General features: G+C 40.7%; 1 protein-coding gene across 1 annotated transcript in view; it reads right to left on the reverse strand.

Annotated features, from left to right (window-relative positions):
• MYO3A (myosin IIIA) overlaps positions 1–18,422 on the reverse strand; it is a 191,732-nt gene that overhangs the window by 145,833 nt on the left and 27,477 nt on the right. Inside the window, exons 5-6 of the mRNA XM_031444637.2 lie at positions 17,663–17,762; positions 2,622–2,698 (exon numbers count right to left, since the gene is read on the reverse strand). Coding sequence (XP_031300497.2) covers positions 2,622–2,698; positions 17,663–17,762 — 177 coding nt within the window. The remainder of the gene's footprint in view (positions 1–2,621; positions 2,699–17,662; positions 17,763–18,422) is intronic.

Below are 18,422 nucleotides of genomic sequence, written 5' to 3' on the forward strand. Positions count from 1 at the left end.
AAATCAAGAATTTCACTTTTCATGTTAACTAGACTTATTGTGGTGATCATTTTGCAATATATACAAATATCAAATCAGTATGTTGTACATCTGAAACCAACATAATGTTATATGTCAATTATACCTCAATTAAAAAAGATAAAAATAAAAAAATAAACAAGGTGACAAGTTAAAAGTAAAAAAAAAAAAGAATTTCACTTTTCGATTTTTCAAGATAATTGATTTGAGCAAGCTTGCCTTTGAGACCTTAAAAACACTGAAATAATTCTATGCATTAATTATGAAGACTATATTAAATTAGTTTACCTACTGTTTTCTAATTCTTAGAAATGTGACGTTAATAACATAGAGCTGGTATATATGTGATGTCTTCATTAACTAGATAGCTGGTTATTCAAAATACATTCTTCAGTAATTCTAGATAAGTGGAGATTTACTGAAACATTGCCAATCATTCACAAGCTGGAAAATGCTTATTACAGAGAGAGGAATATTATATGCAGAAAATCTTGAACATATATTCACATGACAGTTTGAAAAGACTGCAGTGAACCTTTCTTTTTGATATAATATCCGTTGGTTTGCTGAGCAGGTAAGCACTTTCAAACCCTGTTTGTGCTACCATAGGCTTACTAGTAATAAATAATGACTTATCAGTAAGATGACTATCTAGCAATTGCATATTAGAGAGTATCAATTTTAATTATTATTTCATTTATTACTCTGGTTGTTAAATTCTAGATAGATCAAAGTATTTCTTTTTATTCATAGATTATAGTGGTTCCAAGATCTACTAATCAAAATTGCTGTCACTAAATGGCAAACTTAAAATATAATAATGGCTTTGTTACTATAAATTAACATATGAAAAGATAAAGGGAGACTTAATTATTTAATATTAATTATACAGTTATTATATATTATGGTATTTATTGTAGTAATTATTAATATATGGGAATAAGATACAAAGCTTGGAATTATAGCTAAATTTTATTAACTTCTCATTAAAAATTTTTTTCATAAGCTTTTAAATACTAGTAACATATCAGAACAAACTGAAGAAACCCTCATTTGATATTCTTATTCAATTTTGTTTTTGCTTATATGACTATAATTTCTACCTTTATTTTAAGATGTTCTCCCTATTAAAAAGTTTTTGAAGCCATTGGAAGTTTCAGGTTTCTTAAGGTAATTTATCCTTTCTCCATATTTTACTTTAAACCTTTTACATTTTAACCTTTTTTGCAAGTAGTAATTGAATTAGTACTAAAATAGAAACAGTACACCAGGACTTCATCCTCAAACAAATTTAGTTCTAAGATTTTGCAATATTAATGTAGTATTATCTCCCTTCACTCCCTAGAAAGCTGTAGGTAAATAGCAGAGTTTTTCCCAAAGGTTGCAGAGAGTTTTCAAACATCAATGTTCTTTACCGAGAAACATAATCAAAAGGATTCAAGGCATTAACAGTGACTGTGGAGAGAAGATGTGACTCTAGAAAACATTTTTCTTCAACTATTATAGCAGTTTCTCTACAACTTCCCCAAGGTAACGGTGAAAAGAATCTACCGAGGTGCATGTGGCCCTGAGCAGAGTGACTCATTATGGGAACCTACTACACACAGGTTCATAGGCCTGAATCTGATCTTCTATATTTCTATCCAAGTTAAAAGTAGAATCTAAATATCATTAACAGAGATACAAGTTAAGAAATTAAAAGTATATTTAATGAAAAATTAAGGCTGCATGTGTAGCTGACCCTTGAACAATATGGAGGTAGGGGTGCCAACCCTCCCACAGTTGAAAATCCACACACTGCTAACTCTGCTCAAAAACAAAGGCGCTGACAAATGACTCCCCCTGGGGCGGGAGGCTGAAACAGTCTGGACAGACTCAGGACACAAACCCTAGTTCTTTTTTTTTTTTTTTTAAATTTTTTTCCCGTGGGGGATGTAATCAGTTTGTTGATCGATTGATTGATTTTTTAATGGCGGTACTGGTGATTGAACCCTGGACGTCGTGCATGCTAGGCACACACTCTACCACTGAGCTATACCCTCCCCCAAACCCTAGGTCTTTTGATTCCACGTATTGTGAGCCCTGATCAAACACAAACGTTTCCCCACACTTAGTTAATTGAAAGATCTGTAAAATGAAAATACAGGTACTGTATTTATTGGGGGAAAAAAGGGTGCGTATAAGCAGACCCGCAGTCCAAACCTGTGCTGTTCAACTGTAGTTTCTCTTCACCCTGCCTGACTTATTTACATATTCATTCACAGCTCACTTATCTCCCATGTCCCTCCTCACACATGCAAAAATCTCACATAAAAACATAACTGACATTTTCTTCTGGTATATTCCAAAACCACACGGAGATAGAGTGCGCATGAAAACAAAAGTCAGAAAGGATCAAATACTACCATTTGTCTCCTTCAAAACTCTATCTCAATATCTTATAATAACCTTGAATGAAAAAGAATATGAAAACAAATATGTGTGTGTGTGTGTATACACACACACAGACATGAATGGGACATTATGCTATACATCAGAAGTTGATACATTGTAACTGACTGTACTCCAGTTTAAAAAACAAAAAGCAAAAAACTCTATCTGACCTCAGGAGCCATCCAAAACGGCGTTCCTACGGATGTATTCCGACGGTGCCAGGTGCTGGTGAGCTGTGCAGACACACCTGGAAGGAAGAGATGAGACTTACTTCTCGCATTTGTGACTCATGTAAGGAGATTCCAACCACAATAGATCTGCTTATGAGCTAATACTAAAATTCGGTTCCCTTACATCTGTCACTGGACTTGAACTTCACCTTAAAGTCAGGATGTCTGCAAAGCCAAGATACACAACGGTCCTCCTGTTTTCTATTTCTCATATCCAAATCAATCCATCCTTAAAGTCCCATTACAAGTTTTAGTTCCCCCATCTGACTTAATCTGCTTCTGATCACCCTAACTGCTATATCTTTTGGCTTTCTAGATTTTAAACTATTTGTCTGTTTTGCATGTCTTGGCATGTTGTTGTGATTTGAGTGGTATGGCTACCTGCACCCCCTCTTCCCTCTGCCCACTACTAAATTCTGGTGAATTTGAGTGTTTTATATGGTGGGATGCACAAAGCAGGTGACTTGTGAATAAAATTATTTTTCATCTATCAACTTGGGACAAATCACACCTGACTGGAAGTTTCTAATTAACCACATCTCCTTAAACCAACACCATCAATAGAATCAGCCCTTTTTCTTTAGAGAGATTATACACAGAAGGATTACAATGAAGAGGTAAGGCCAAGACATGGAAACAGCCTAAATGTCCATCAACAGATGACTGGATAAAGAAGATGTGGTATATTTATACAATGGAATACTACTCAGCCATAAAAACTGACAACATAATGCCATTTGCAGCAACATGGATGCTCCTGGAGAATGTCATTCTAAGTGAAGTAAGCCAGAAAGAGAAAGAAAAATACCATATGAGATCGCTAATATGTGGAATCTAAGAAAAACAAACAAACAAACAAAGCATAAATATAAAACAGAAATAGACTCACAGACATAGAATACAAACTTGTGGTTGCCAAGGGGGTGGGGGATGGGAAGGGATAGATTAGGATTTCAAAATTGTAGAATAGATAAACAAGATTATACTGTATAGCACAGGGAAATATATATAAGATTTTATGGTAGCTCACAGAGAAAAAAAATGTGACAATGAATATATATATGTTCATGTATAACTGAAAAATTGTGCTCTACACTGGAATTTGACACAACATTGTAAAATGATTATAAATCAATAAAAAATGTTTAATAAAAAATTCAAATGTCATTTAAGTGAAATGTAAAGGGGATGGAAAAAACCGTAACTCACTAAAATATCTGAAGTTTTGCTCCTGGCAAGAAAGTGACATTTTAGACTAATCATATGAAACTTTTTTCCTCTTTCTGGAGATAAAGAGAAGATTATATCACTAGAACTGGCATTTTTCAGCAAGCAGTCACACACTGGCACCTGAATTTATAGATATAAATGACAGGAAAGGACCATCCTTCCACACTCCACAGGAAATATACAGGGAAGGATGCTGAGAAAAGTTTTTAGGGTGTGGCATGTGACTCAGATAGACCATTCAGACTTTTTCTTGGAAACGTGATTCTTGAGTGGAGACACTCAGGGAGGAGGAGACTGGAGCAAGTCACCTAATGTCAGGGCTCTAAGGATTCATGCAGGCGATGCTGCTTCAGAGGTTCAGGGATGCCAGAGCTCTTTTCTTAGGAGGCTGGATTGTCCTGTTTCTCCCGTGACTTTGTAGGTCACGCAGTGTCGTTTCCAGTATCATCACCTAAGTTGGTGGGAGATAAATTTCTTTGCCTGTAGCCAAGGAACCATGACTAATACAAGAACCTAGTGATTTTACATATAAAGGAGCAAATCAACACAGGTAGTAGTCAATAATGAGTTTACAAAGCCTAAGAGTCATTAGGTTTTATGTTAATATGAGATTATATATTTATCTGTATTAATACAAATTAAGAATTTTCTAAAGCAAACATTTGGTCTCCAAACTCTGATCACACATCCCAAACAACAAGAAACTTCTGAGCGAGCATATTCAATATACATACAACTTTCTATGTATTTCCTGGTGTATTACCATATACATTATGAAATGTTTAAAGATAATTTTAAAGGATGATATTAAAATAATAAATGTATTATGAATATTCCCTAATCAGGTATGGGTATTTCTACACTCCAGTGGCATCTGGGATAATGAATTACAATGGAGCCTCATATACTGTTTAGCGTCTTTGGGAGCCTGTGAAAGAATGTTTTACACCTGGTTCCTGTAAACTGGATGGAAACAAGAAAAATTCAGTCCAGAATGTGAAGAAGGAAAAACAAAAAGTCTCAAAATAAGTGAAAAAGGAACAATGCAAGTAGGCAAAATAAGAAATTCTTGAGCCTGAGAATACCGGATGATTATCACATTAAAACTGGGACACATACATAATTATGAAAGAGTGACAAAGGAAGGTCTTCACGTTTGTTGAACGCTTCTGTGATGACTGTCATACCTCAAGATCATTTTAGCAACACAACCAACTACTTCAGAGTTAGAAGGCAACTTAATGGTCATAACATCTAACATGTACATTTTCAGGCTAGTAAATTTCAGCTGGAGAGAAAAATGAGTCTCCTGAGGACAAACGGCATTTTTACTTAAATTCTCACAAGAAAATGAGCCCAGAAGGTAGAAAAATGTAAAATTCTATTAGAAATGATTGACATAAATTACTTTAAAAGGCAATTCAAATTATGAGTTCAGGAGCCCTAGGAAGTAAGGAAGATTAGGAAAATCATCTTGTGCAGGGAGGAGCTAATGGAGTAGGTCACCTAAGTAAACAGTTACATAAGCATCTCAGAGGAGAAGATGCCAAAGATGGAAAATTCCAGGCAGAAAGTTGGGATAGAGAGAGGATAATGGAAGAAACAAGAGGCCCACATGACATCAGGGGTGAACAGAAAGCAAGCTAGAGGAGAGGGCAATAATCCATTAAAAGTCAAGGCCACAGGAACACGAAGGAGGCTTATGTTAATGATTCTTCAGCCCTTTGCTTTGATTATACTGCTGGGGACTTTTCAAGTCCTTCCAATGAGGCTTCCTGGGCCACTTGATGCCTATACAGTAGCTCTATGGCATAAGTAAGTCCTGTTTCCAGGGAGAGAAACATGCAGGCTTCACACTTGTGGTCAGGAGAACTCTTGAGTCAAAAGAAACATCAGATATGTAGTTTCCAAACTGGTTCAAACAGACCAGATGGCTTCAGGGAACTTGATTTGCCATAACCATTTGTCAAGGCAAAGCCCTTGCTTGACATCTCAAGAGAGCAAAAGGAAGAGCATGGGGTTTTGCTGTTATTGCTAAAAGCAAAATACTGCAGGAATGAGAATTGAAGTCATAAAACTATAGAATTTTTGCAACAGTAGGGGCCAAAAAATTTATTATACCATCTAATCCCTTCATTTTGTTGGTGAGGTTAAGACAGTGTGATGATTAATTTTATGTGTCAACTTGGCTGGGCCATGGAGCCCAGATATTTGATACAACGTTCTTCTGGATGTTTCTATGAAAGTGGTTTTTGGATGAGATTAACATTTAAATCAGTGGACTCTGAGTGAAACAGATTATCCTCCATAATGTGGGTTGTCCCCATCGCCTGAGTGAAAGATCTTGGCAGAACAAAGCCTGACCTCTGCTGGATAAGGAGTCCAGCTAGAAGATGGCCTTTGGACTCAACTGGCAACTCTTTCCTGGGTCTTCAGCCTGCCAGCCTCCAATCAGATTTTGGAGTCATCAGGCCTCCACAGTCACATAAGCCATTAAAAAAAAAAAAAAAAAAAAAGGCATCTCTCTCTGTATACCCATATGCATCCCGTCTGCTCTGTTTCTCTGGAGAACTCTGACTAGTCCAGATTTTAGTACTGAGGATGGTTGTAGAGGCACAGAATATTAAAGATGGGTTTTCTGAATTGGTTCTGGGGTTTCTGGAATTGACCCTCAGATCTGATTAGATTAAAAGACATGAATGGCTCCATTTCCAGGAGGAAAGAGAGCACTAACAGTCCAAGGCATGATGTGGCAATAGAGACACACAAGATGTCATCACTGATCACTTGCAATTACACACTTACAGTGAGACAGGAGGGAAGTGGACAGGGCACAGTCGCTCCAGGAATGACAGCAATTTAACACCAAAATGGTAGAAGATTCACCCCCTAGTTGGCCTTGAGGAGTAAGAGGTTTGACTTCTAGGAGACTTTGAGCTTCATTATATGCTCATTGTAACAGCGTGATCAAATAACATGCCCACAGGCGCCATGACAGTCCCAAGGATAAACACAAAAGGCCAAAGAATGGCCCAATTCATGGGAATCCCAGCCCCTTCCCCAGGGCAGTTGGAATGGTGAAGCTACTGGCCCATAAATACTGACACCACCACGCCTAGTTGCCCTTTCCCCTCCCTCCTCTTTGGAGACGGCCCACACTCTGTCTATGGAGTGTGTATCTACTTTTACTTTAACCTGAGCACCCAATTCCCACACCTCTTTCCTTGCCTTTCTCATGCCTTACACTCTATGCAGTGTGTATCTCTCTAAATAAATCTCCCTTTACTCAATGGTGGCTCACACTTGAATTCTTTCCTGCACAAAGCCAAGGACCCACACTTGGCAGGGCATGTTCCAGGGGCTCAAACGAGACCTGGGACACAGCCCTCCTCATGCCCCACATCCGTTTTCCTGCATCAACAAGAGGCAGAGTTCAGGGTGACCACGCACGTGATATCTTTGAACATTTCCACCAAATGAATGAGAGTATTGACAGTGGCTGGTTGTTTCTAATATCGCTGGACAAAGTGAGGAAAGAGAAGGATGATCTCAGGAATTCAAATTCCCAGCTCATGTGTTGTACAGTGACCTGAAAACTCATGTGTCTGCCCTGAAAGAGACCAGTCTCTCCCGTAGCCAGGGAGCTGAGATCGCTGAAAGCCAAATCCAGAATCTCATCCTGCAAGTGGCTAAATTATGATGTAAGCTGAATTCCTACCCTCACAGGGTATCTGCTATTAAACTGAAGGCATGGATTCAGAAGAAATAGGATCCTGAAAGTTGGGTGTGTTGAAGTCAGGGGCTTTGAACCCCTAGATTCTGATGCATCTTCTCTGTCCCCTAAGCAAATCTCTAACCCCTTCTGAGGAGATTAAGCTTGCACTCGCCCAAGGAAACTGTAATGGCCTCCTCTGATGGAGCTGCCTTACAAGACACTGAGAATTCTCAGGACCCACCCCAACCACCTCTCTTTGCTTCTAAACCTATAATCAAACTCAAGTCCCAGCAGAACCCTAAAGGTGAGGTCCAAAAGTCCAAAGAACTACTTGATTTTTCAAACTTATACACACAGGTATTCCGAGACTCCGTGGGGGATGGATATTAAGGGTGTGGGGTAACAGTAGAAGGAACATAAACTTGAATCAGGCTGAATTTACTGATGTGGGCCCAGTAAGCAGACACTCTGCTTCTCACGTGGCGTCTAACAGTTTGGTTGGTTGCTTGGCTCAGACATGGATCAAAAACTGGCCCCAGTAAATGAACTTGAAATGCCAGAATTACACTGGCTTACTCCAGAAGAAGGGGTTCAAAGGCTTAGGAAGACTGTAATGTTAAGGGTGGATTTGTCATTTAAGACCTACCACCCAACATGGGATGGTCCAGAGGACACAACTGTGAGAGTTAGTTTTGAGGGCAGCCCCGGCATCTCTCAAGAGCTCTGTTATCACTCTTCTCAAAGGCAACTGCTACCCCTGAGCTGGAAACCAGAAATTCAATGGGAGTCATGGACCACAGAGTGGCAGGGGCCAAGGGATGACAGAGACGAAGCAGCGTTCAGAACAGTCTGAGCTGCAGGGACCGATGGTGCTGCCTAACCGATCATGGTGTTCCCGAAAGAGAAGCAGACTGGCAGTGATGTACATGTCTTACTTGACCTCCATAAGCAAAACCGTTCTAAGCCAGGTGAACTAAAATCTAACTTGAAACGTAAAAACAGATGGTCATGGCCCCTCAGTCAATGCCAAGACTTGAGCTGGTTTACCTACCTGGAATTCCCCAAATGAAGGGGAGGTTGGCCCCCTAAGGAAGGACTCCAGCTCACTGCCAAAAATTCATACTGTTAATCTTTCTCACAGCCTTCCCTAAAGGGACTACTGGCCCTCTACCAGAGGAAAAGTGTGCATGGGGGAAAAGGAAATAAGCAGACTTTTCTGGGATTACTGGACACTAACTCTGAACTGACACTAATTCCATGAGACCCCAGACGTCACTGTGTTCCCCCAGTCAGAGTTGGGACTTAACAGAGGTCAGGTGAGCAATGAAGCTTTAGTTCAGGTCCATCTCAGAATGAGCTCAGGCTTTGTTTTGTCATTGTTAATTTAGGAGGTTGGAATAAATCAATGATTCTCTATTACATTTGGGTCACAACTACTCAGCGAGTTTTGTGAAAGCTTTATACTTTCTCACCAGGAAATTCACATTCACACAATGCTTTGCATATAAGGGATGTCAAACATCTTCCGACATTTCTGTACTTAATACACAAAACGACATTCAAGGTTACCGCCAGCTTTAACATCCAATAAATCTATAAAATGACACAGGTAGCTGATTCTATACAATCACCACTCCTATCAATACTAATGTGATTTCCCTTGAAAATCTGTCCCCTCTCCAGTCCACCCGGCACTCTCCCTTTCTTTAATATTCAGTTCATCTCTTATAATGGAGACGGTGCAGTGCTATCTCTAAAGGTATCAAGACCATACTGCTCGCTGTCCTTTCTCTGCTTTGAACATGTGAACTATGCACCTCTGCTGTCCGGGCCATTCAATCCTGTATGAGTCTGGACGTGTGTATATACGCACAGAACTGGACCTCAGTTATAGATAGCTGAGTATATGTGATGCTCTGCATTTATGCTACACTATTATCACTGGCCTTTTATTTTTTCATTCCTTTTTCTCCCCATTGACCTCTCCCATTGTCCTGTCTCCTGCTCCTTCATAAAAATCTACTTGCTTGAAGTTCTTCAGGAATTTACATTTTAGAGCTGCAGACTACATCATTTAATCAAAACATTTATTTTACAACAAGAAAAACTGAGAAGGCAAAGAGATGATTCTTAAAAAAAAAAAACGGAAGGAAAGTCCTCTTTGGTTCGCCTAGAGCTATCACCTCATGGAAAGGCAGAATTGGTGACTTATATTAACATTTCCAAGCTGTACTGAGCTGATTAGTTTGTTTTTGTGTTAAGTAAATCCCTAGTTATAAAGTTTCCTTTTATCTATTGCTAAAAAAAACTCTTTCAAAATGTCTGAAACCTCGTTTTTAACTTCATAATAGAATTTTTTGGTGTATGTTAAGTACGTAATTTATTTGCAACAATTAAAGATTAAATTTTTGAACGTCTCAGAATATAGGGCAGTGTACTTCAATTAAGAAAAAAATACTCTCTAGGATATTTAAAAATGCCTTTGTCTCCCCCTTTCCATAACCCTCTTTAAAAAAAATAAATATTTAGTTACTTGCAGGATAGGAAGAACCAAGCAGATTGTATCAGCCCATCCCCCCCTTCCACCTAACCCCCTCCACCCACCCCCTCATGCCTGATTGGATCAAAGGGGCTATCTGAGCCAGCTTGTCCAACTGATCTCCTTCTCCCACTCCAAATTCCCTCAATTTATGGTGCTAAAAGTCTGGGCCAGTTAGCTGTTGGCACTAGACTCATAAGGTCATGAAGGCCAGGAGGGTGGAGGCTGCTGTTTCTGAGAAGCCTTGCTGGGCAACATGAAAAGTCCAGAGACTAGTTTGCAGACGCTCAAAGAGAGTCAAAGCGGAGCGATCCGGTTCCTCCAGGGAGAAGTAAAAGGCAACAAGCAGTCCTGGTTTCTGCCTCCCGTCCTTCCGCCCGTTCCAGCCCCCGCCTCCAGTTCTTCTCATCTACGAGACTGCCCTTTGTACCCACTCCTCTTCGGAGCTGGCTTGGGGTTCATGTCCTTACAACCGAAAGACCCCTGACCAAGACATACAGCACTGTCCATGATGTTGAACAGCTTAATTCAACTTCAGAAAATGTTCAGTTTGGAACACTTGAGCCCACAGGTTCAGGTGGAACCACAAAGGTCTAAAACAAGAGTCCATTTATTCATGGTTTTGTTTACAAACTGAAAGAATTAAAAACGTCTTTCCTTTCAAATAAAGGTCACCTCCCTGAAGTACAAAGACAAATTCTAGCTGAGGAAAATCTTAATTTTTTATATAGGTATGAAAATTCTAAAGCTCTGCCAACTTTTAAAAAATGGTTCTTCCGTCTAGATTTTCCCCCTATATATCATTTCATTACAGAAAGCACTAGCTCTCGCATTTTCTAGATTCATAACATTCAACTACCAAATATGGATATTTGGTAGATACACATGTGTATATATATAATCTTTAGACATATACATAAATATCTTTAGATGTCTGTGCTAAGTCTCCAATTCTACTCCAGAGTTTAAAAACATTTTTGACATAATTTCAACCTTAGAGAAAAGCTGGCAAGAGAAGTACAAATTATTTACTTTCCCGAACCATTTAAGTATGTAAGTATGTAAACAGGTTGCCCTTTTACCCCCAAATACTTTTGTGTATGATTGCTACAAGCAAGGACATTCCCCTACTACGTACCTATAATACAACTAATAAAATCAGGAAATTTAACACTGACACATTTCTACCATCTACAGACTCCATTCAAAGTTCATCAATTGTCCCAGATATGTCCTTGCAACAAAAGGATCCAACCCAGGATCATGGGTTGTGTTGAGATGTCACGTCTCTTTGGTCTCCTTCAACCTGGAGGAGTTCCTTAATCTTCCCTTGAACTTCATGACCTTGATATTTTTTTAAGATGTTGGGCCAGTTACTCTGTAGAATGTTCCTGAATTTGGATTGGTCAGATATTCCCTCGTGATTATACTTTGGCAGGAATATGATGGACGTGAAGTCTTCTCATTGCACCCTGTCGGGTGGAATGTGATCTCCATTCCTCGCATCACTGCTTGTATGCACTCTGTTCACTTGATTCAGTTTGTGTCTGCCAGCCTTCTGTGCGAAGTTTCTCCTTTTCTTTTGTAATTAAGTATTTTGTGGGATGTCTTTTGTGACTACATAAATATCCCATTTCTAATCAAAACTTAACCCACTAGTTTAGCATCCACTGAAGTTTTTGGATGAATTACTTATTACTATGATGGTTGCCAAATGATAATTCTAAAACTTTCATTATTCTTTTTTACTACTCCTCCTCCTTAGTTACCATTCTTCTTTAAAATACAGTAGCTTTTGCTTTTTTCCATTCATTTATTGATATGTATAAGTATGCAAGCATGAATTAATGGATTTCTACTTTATTCAAGAGATACCACTGTTACCATCATTATTATTATTCTGATGTTCAAATTCTCCCAGATTTGGTCAGGGAGAATTGCTTCAGTCTGGCTTCTGTGTCCCTTTGACATTGTCTCCATCATTCTTTCCTTTCCTTACTTTTTGGCACATTAAGTTCCAGATTCATCTTGTAGAGCCATAAAAATCAGCTTTTCTCCAAGAACCCTTGTTTCCTATTAGTTGAGAATTGTATTTAAAAACTAATAGCTAGGGGCTTCATGTGTTCGCTCTTGGGGCATCAAGCTTGCAAGTCCTTTTAGTGGAAGTAGCTAGATAACCTATACATAGGCACACACACACCATACACAACACACCCCACATACATCTCACATTATATTAACTTTTATATCCCTCTATATATATTGATAACGGGAAGCTCACACTAATACTTCCAATTCCAATCCAACATCACTGGGCTCAGTTTTTTCCCTTTCCACATCTGTAATTCTCATCTCTAATAGTAAGAAACCTCATTATATTTCCTGGCCGTATTATGCCCCCTTTATGTAATCTATCCCATATCCATCTTGACCCCTATGCAGATGCAGGCTCTGACAACCTGACTGGGGTCACCACCATCCCCCTGGACAAATATCCTTGGGGATGCAACACCCCATGCAGAGCCACCACGGCCACCACCCTCCCAGCGTGGCCACCTTCCTCACCCATCTCAGGCCCAAAGCACGTGCCGAGCTGCTCCCTGGGTCCCACACTTACTCAGCCCCATCTAATGGCTCTGGTTCTGAATTATTCCGGAGGAAAGGAAGGGATGAAGGGAAAGCCATGGCTTTTAAGTTCAGGTGTACCTGCCTCACTTGATGCTACAGAAGCAGGCTGTTAATAAATAAATCACAACTTCTCTTTGACCTACATTACTCATTGGGGATTTGGTCTAAATTTGCTCATGTGGGTAATAAGAGATTTAAAGCCATAAAATATTCTGTCATAAGAACGATGTCTAAATAAATCACAAGAAGTACATTCCGTACTTCAGTACTGAAATGCTAACTATTCTATTAGAAACGAAGGTCTCCAGAGAGAAATCTGTAGAGATGAGAACTGAGAACTGCCCTTTAAGTTTAGTCTCTCTTCCATTTTCTATCCCAAACAAGGACTGCTTTTTCAGACATTAGCTGACTTGCCGAAAGGGGTTTATTTCCTGGGAGGGCATATTATTTATTGACTGAGCATACACACAAGTGACTGCTAATGTGTTTCATTAATAACGTCTGCAAGCTCACTTGTCTTTTTAGTCTCTGAGGTGTCTACTGGTTTCGTGTGAAAGCCCGGCCCACTTAACAAGAAAGTAAGCTTTTCCTGAAGGCTGTATTCACAACATATCAGCGAACTGGATCTTACTTTTAGTGCAGTTAAATAGCTAGATTAATTTAAAGTTAATGCCCAGTTTACTCCAGCAAAGGGCTAATTTATTTCAAGCAGAAAGAAGCACCCATTTTGAGAACTCAGATTTTTGTTATTTAGCAACTATTTAAATAAAGTATTTATTTACTATTTATTAAGTACCTACTATATGACCAACACTGAGCTAGGGGCGAGATGAGAGTATTATTTCATGATTTTGGTGATAGCTCAGATTTTTTAAATTGCAAACTTTCAATAATTATACTGGGTCGTCCACCTGTATCACCTCGTTTACTCTCCACAGCTGTCAACCGTGTGAAGTACAAACTGTTCTTTATCATACCTGATGTCCCTGGAGACTCTGAGTGACCTTCTCAAGGTCACACAAATGTATGGGATGTTCTGCCTCCCATTCATTCATGTATTCAGGAGTATTTACTGAGCATTTCCAATGTGTCAGTCAATATTTGGTTCTAGGGACAGAGTGACAGGCCAGACACAGACCCTGGTGTCATGAAGCTTACAGCTCAGCAAGGAAGGTACACGAATTAAACAGATGATTACAATCAAGTGTGACAACTGGTTGGCTAGAGAAAATAGAGCGTGGTGGGGGGCACCCAGCCAGGCAGACAGAAGTTAGCTGGGTGCAGGGCTGAGGGGAAGTTTCCATGCAGGGAAAGCATCATGTTTGTAACAGGTCACAAAGTTCAATGACACCAATAAGATACACAGACAAACTGTAACGGTAATTTTCTTCATCTTGCCTCTAACTATTATGGCGTCTCCCTGTGCCTCTCCCTGCTGGCTGGGAGAAGTAAAGATCCAAACCCTAAGTCCTTTTAGATGGAGTTCGGTCTCTCAGATGGAAGTGTCTGCTCCATCCCTCGACTGACACCCTTCCTTCTTCTCCCCTGAAGACGGTACTATCTGTGTGGGATGAGGGGTGGCTTCTACGACCTTGAGGCAGGGAGAAGAGAGAGGGTTCTCGGGTGTGGTAGGTCTCTGGTCCCTGTGGCCATGTACCTTTGTCTGACTGCCTGATGGTTCCCCCTTGGCCTCCCATGCCAGCGTCTGCATCCGGTGAGCTGTGGCCTGTTCTCATGCAGGCAGGGCTTCCTGAAGAGCCTCCTGGCAGACCGGGGCTCAGGTTGGCCTCAGCTGGGGCTGGGAAGGCTTGGAGGTCTGGCTGGGACTCCTACTCAGACCTGGCCCAGGTGATCTGCTCTATGTCTCACTCTCCATCCTGAGCAACTCCCTGGAGAATCTCCCCAGCCAGATTGACAGTGGCTTCTGGTTTTCTGGGAACAAAGGGTAGCCGTTTGGAGAAGCGTGGCTTGAGTGCTTCCTCTATGTAATGACTCCACACCTCCAGGCAAGGCTGGTGCGGCTCACGCAGTCTGGACCACGACTCGGAGGTGGCTTACTCTGGATGACAGTGGGGGGAAGGGTGAGGGTGAGTCCTTTCTGCCCTTGTTGTCACCTTCACTTCTGAAAAGCTCATCTCACCGTCCAGCCTCTTGCTCTGTTTCACCTTTCACAGTTACCTGAGAATTCCCTCTTCTGCTCTCTCTTACAGGAAACCCTACGGTGTAGCCCTGGAACGTCCCTCTCCTTATGCCAAGCGAGTGGCAGGGTCAGCTGACCTTTCTGGCTGCAGTGTGGAGAACAGCCTGGAAGGAAGGGAATGAGATGAGATGCAGGGGGTTCAGGAAAGTGCAGCTGCAGGAGCCCAGGCTAGAGGTGATGGCCAGGACCAGGGAGGAGCGATAAAGATGCAGTCTGGGGATTCACGACAGAGAAAGAGTTCTGTGACTCGCTGTAGACATGGGAGGTGAAGACAAAGGAAGGCCTAAGATTTCTGGTTTGAGCAACAAAATAAATACTAATGACCTTTTTTCTAAGACAAGAAACTCCTGATCTGAGGCAGATTTCCAGGGATGGATGAGGTGGTGGAGTTCCATTCTGGACATTCTGAGAGGACTGGCAGCCATCCAAGTACAGAGCTTCAATATCCAATAATGAGCCTACCGTATATTTTATGAGGTGAGAAATTCAAATAGAATGTATTTTAAAACTCTTCACTCCCAGCTGTGGCCCTCTCTGAAAATCTGATCCAAATATAAAATGATGACATTGATTTCAGTTTGATTCTGCAGCTTGTGGCTTAGTACATCTTATTCCCTCTGCCCTTGAGAAGTCTCACTAGGCATGCTCTTCTGTCTTTGGGTTTTAATTCACATGAAAACCTTAAACCATCTTAGGCGACCTGAATCCACATCCTCTTACCATGGAGAATAGAAATATATGCATCATTCCATATGCAAACAATAGCATTTCAGTATGAGACACTAGGAACACCTTTAATAGGCAACTGGCCCTCTTTTCTAATTGTTACTGAAAGCAGTCTTTAAGTCAATTAATATAAAACCAAAGCTCTCATTTTGTCAGCTAACTTATGACTCCTTTCTAAAGATATGGTAAAGGCCATTTTATTTATTATCTAGGTGTGTATTTTCACTCTGGATTACTCTGGAAGGTGTCCCAGGAAGCTGCATTTCTCAGAGCTACTGGTTTACCCCATTTTTCTTTTGTGACTGAAAAAGATGTTTACTTACACTTTTAACAACTTTCACCTGGGCAATATATAGTGTAGCCAATTTTGAGAATAAGGGAATTATGAGATCTTAACTTAAATATTAAGTTCTCCATTTGGGTCTGGTGGAGCCAAAATTACTGTCTGAGGAGAGTCATGGCTTTATCCATGGAAGAGTGGATAAAGTGAAGAGTGTTTTGCTGCCTTTTTTTTTTCTTCTTTTTTTTTCAGGAACAGGTTTTTTCTTAGTATCCTAGCCCATCCAGATTGTTCAAATGCACAGCTCTAAACTCAACTAGCAACACATACTAGCTGCATCCCAGTTATTAATCAGGAATTGACTGTCAAGCTCACTGCTGCTCCGGAGTTCTCAAATGCTCAGCTGCAGGAAAAAAAGTACATGTGTGGTCATTTGATGGATATCCTATTCAACTTTTCCTGTCTAGATGCCCTGAAGTTCATTCCTGGGTTCAGCCAGATCACTAGAGAGTGATACATACCCAGATATTAAAACAATTAAATTCTAGAGTTAGTCAGTTACCTTCCCTAAGCTTCATTTTCCAAAATGCAAAATGAAGGAAGATTCACTCATTCATTCAACTATTACTGAAATACTGTTCCCAAAGCATTAGGTCTACAAAATAGAAGACATGGTCCCACCTCTTAAGGACCTTGTCTATCTGTCCAAGTATCTTGATCTACATATAAAGACTAAATAGATCATTATAATCCTATGTGATGAACACAAAAATGGAGAAATATAAAGGGTACAGAAGCACAAGGAAAGACACCTGACCCAGCCTGAGTGCAGGAAGGGGAGAATGACAAGGACACTTAATGTCCTAGAATGATGCTGCCCACTCTCACAGGTGCAGTGAATTAGCAGGGACCCAGTGAGGGGGAGGGGAACAGCACTGTCACAACTGGAAAACAACCACCCTGCTGAAGAGCAGAGGTATCAGCTGTGGTGCCTCTGGCTCTGACACAGACCCTCCAAACCGGCTCAGTGAATACAGGAACCTATTATCTCACAGAACAAAAGGCCCAGAGATAGGGCAGGTTCCAAAGCTGATTTAGTGGCTGGATTATGTCATCAAGGACCCTCTTTCTTACCGTCTCTCAGGGCTGCCTTTCCACTTGGGATGGAGGAACATCTCAGGATAGAACAAGGTGGCTGCAGGCTCACAATAAGAGACAGAACGTCCCAAGGAAGAAAGAGACCACCTTGTGCTGCCTTAGGATGGAAGATTTCCCCAGAGACGTTTAAAGGGTTCCCCTCACATCACAAAATCCTGGATTTGGGCACCTGCCCATTAGGAAAGCCAACAGCAGTAACGGCCATGGGCTTATCATTTGGACTTCGTGTAATCGTCGGGGGCCCATCTGTTTCAGAGACTCAAGCACACACGCGGCTGCACTGGTGTCACACGCGCAGGCTGGCTGACTTGAAAGCAAGTGGCTCTTTCTCCTGCGAATCTCTCATTTGCCAAACGTAAAAAAATCCCTGCCCTTTCTCAATTCACTGAGATACTGTTTTTTATCTACTTTCAATGCCTAGAAAGCAAGGCTGATGGAAAATGATCAAATCAGATCATACTACTAATTTCGCAGCCCAAATCCACGCATTTCAAACAAAACTTACCAAAGTCAACAAGTTTGACTCCACCTTTGGTGGTTAATAGGATGTTATTTCCTTTTACATCACGGTGGATAGTTTTGTTATTATGCAAATGTTGAAGTCCCTAGAAACGGGAAGTAAATACATAACGCCTTTGAAAGAAAGGATCAAAAGAAAACACATTTTTCAGATGGATGCATTTATACAAAATCAGTAGGAAACATGTTAAAGTTAACTTTCAAACATTTTTAGATGTTTCATACTGAGTTAGTCAAATCAAGGCATTTCATCTCCACTTTGGACCGTATAATGTGAACTAAAATACTGCAATGTGAATGAAAATACTGCAACCATATCAGTAAGCAAAGAATGCTGAAACCAAGTCATTAGTGGCTGCCACCCTGTCCCCCCCCAGTGAGGACAGGCTTGCAGCCCAGCCTCTGCAGCCACTCACAACGGTGCCCTCTGAGCGGACTCAGAATAAAAAAGGACAGGATACTGGCCCTAGACAGCTAGGTGCTTGTCAAAGGAATGAATACAATGAGCCCAAATGTTTGCTTCCTCCTGTACATAGAAAACCACTACCTTCTTTAACTTGAGATGCCTGGTTTTCTTTAGATAACAAGCAATCTTTTACTGTTCCAACTACCTGGTTTTTGTTGTAAAGCTCCTACATATCCTAGCTCCTCCCCTGCCTCTTTGGAGCAGTCCTTCAGCGTGATCTGAGAGGCTGTCATCCCGGCTCGAGTCCTCCCACCAAATAAAACTTAACTTAACTTTAGGC

The sequence above is a fragment of the Camelus dromedarius genome, chromosome 26 (assembly GCF_036321535.1).
Source record: "Camelus dromedarius isolate mCamDro1 chromosome 26, mCamDro1.pat, whole genome shotgun sequence".
Taxonomy (NCBI): Eukaryota; Metazoa; Chordata; class Mammalia; order Artiodactyla; family Camelidae; genus Camelus; species Camelus dromedarius.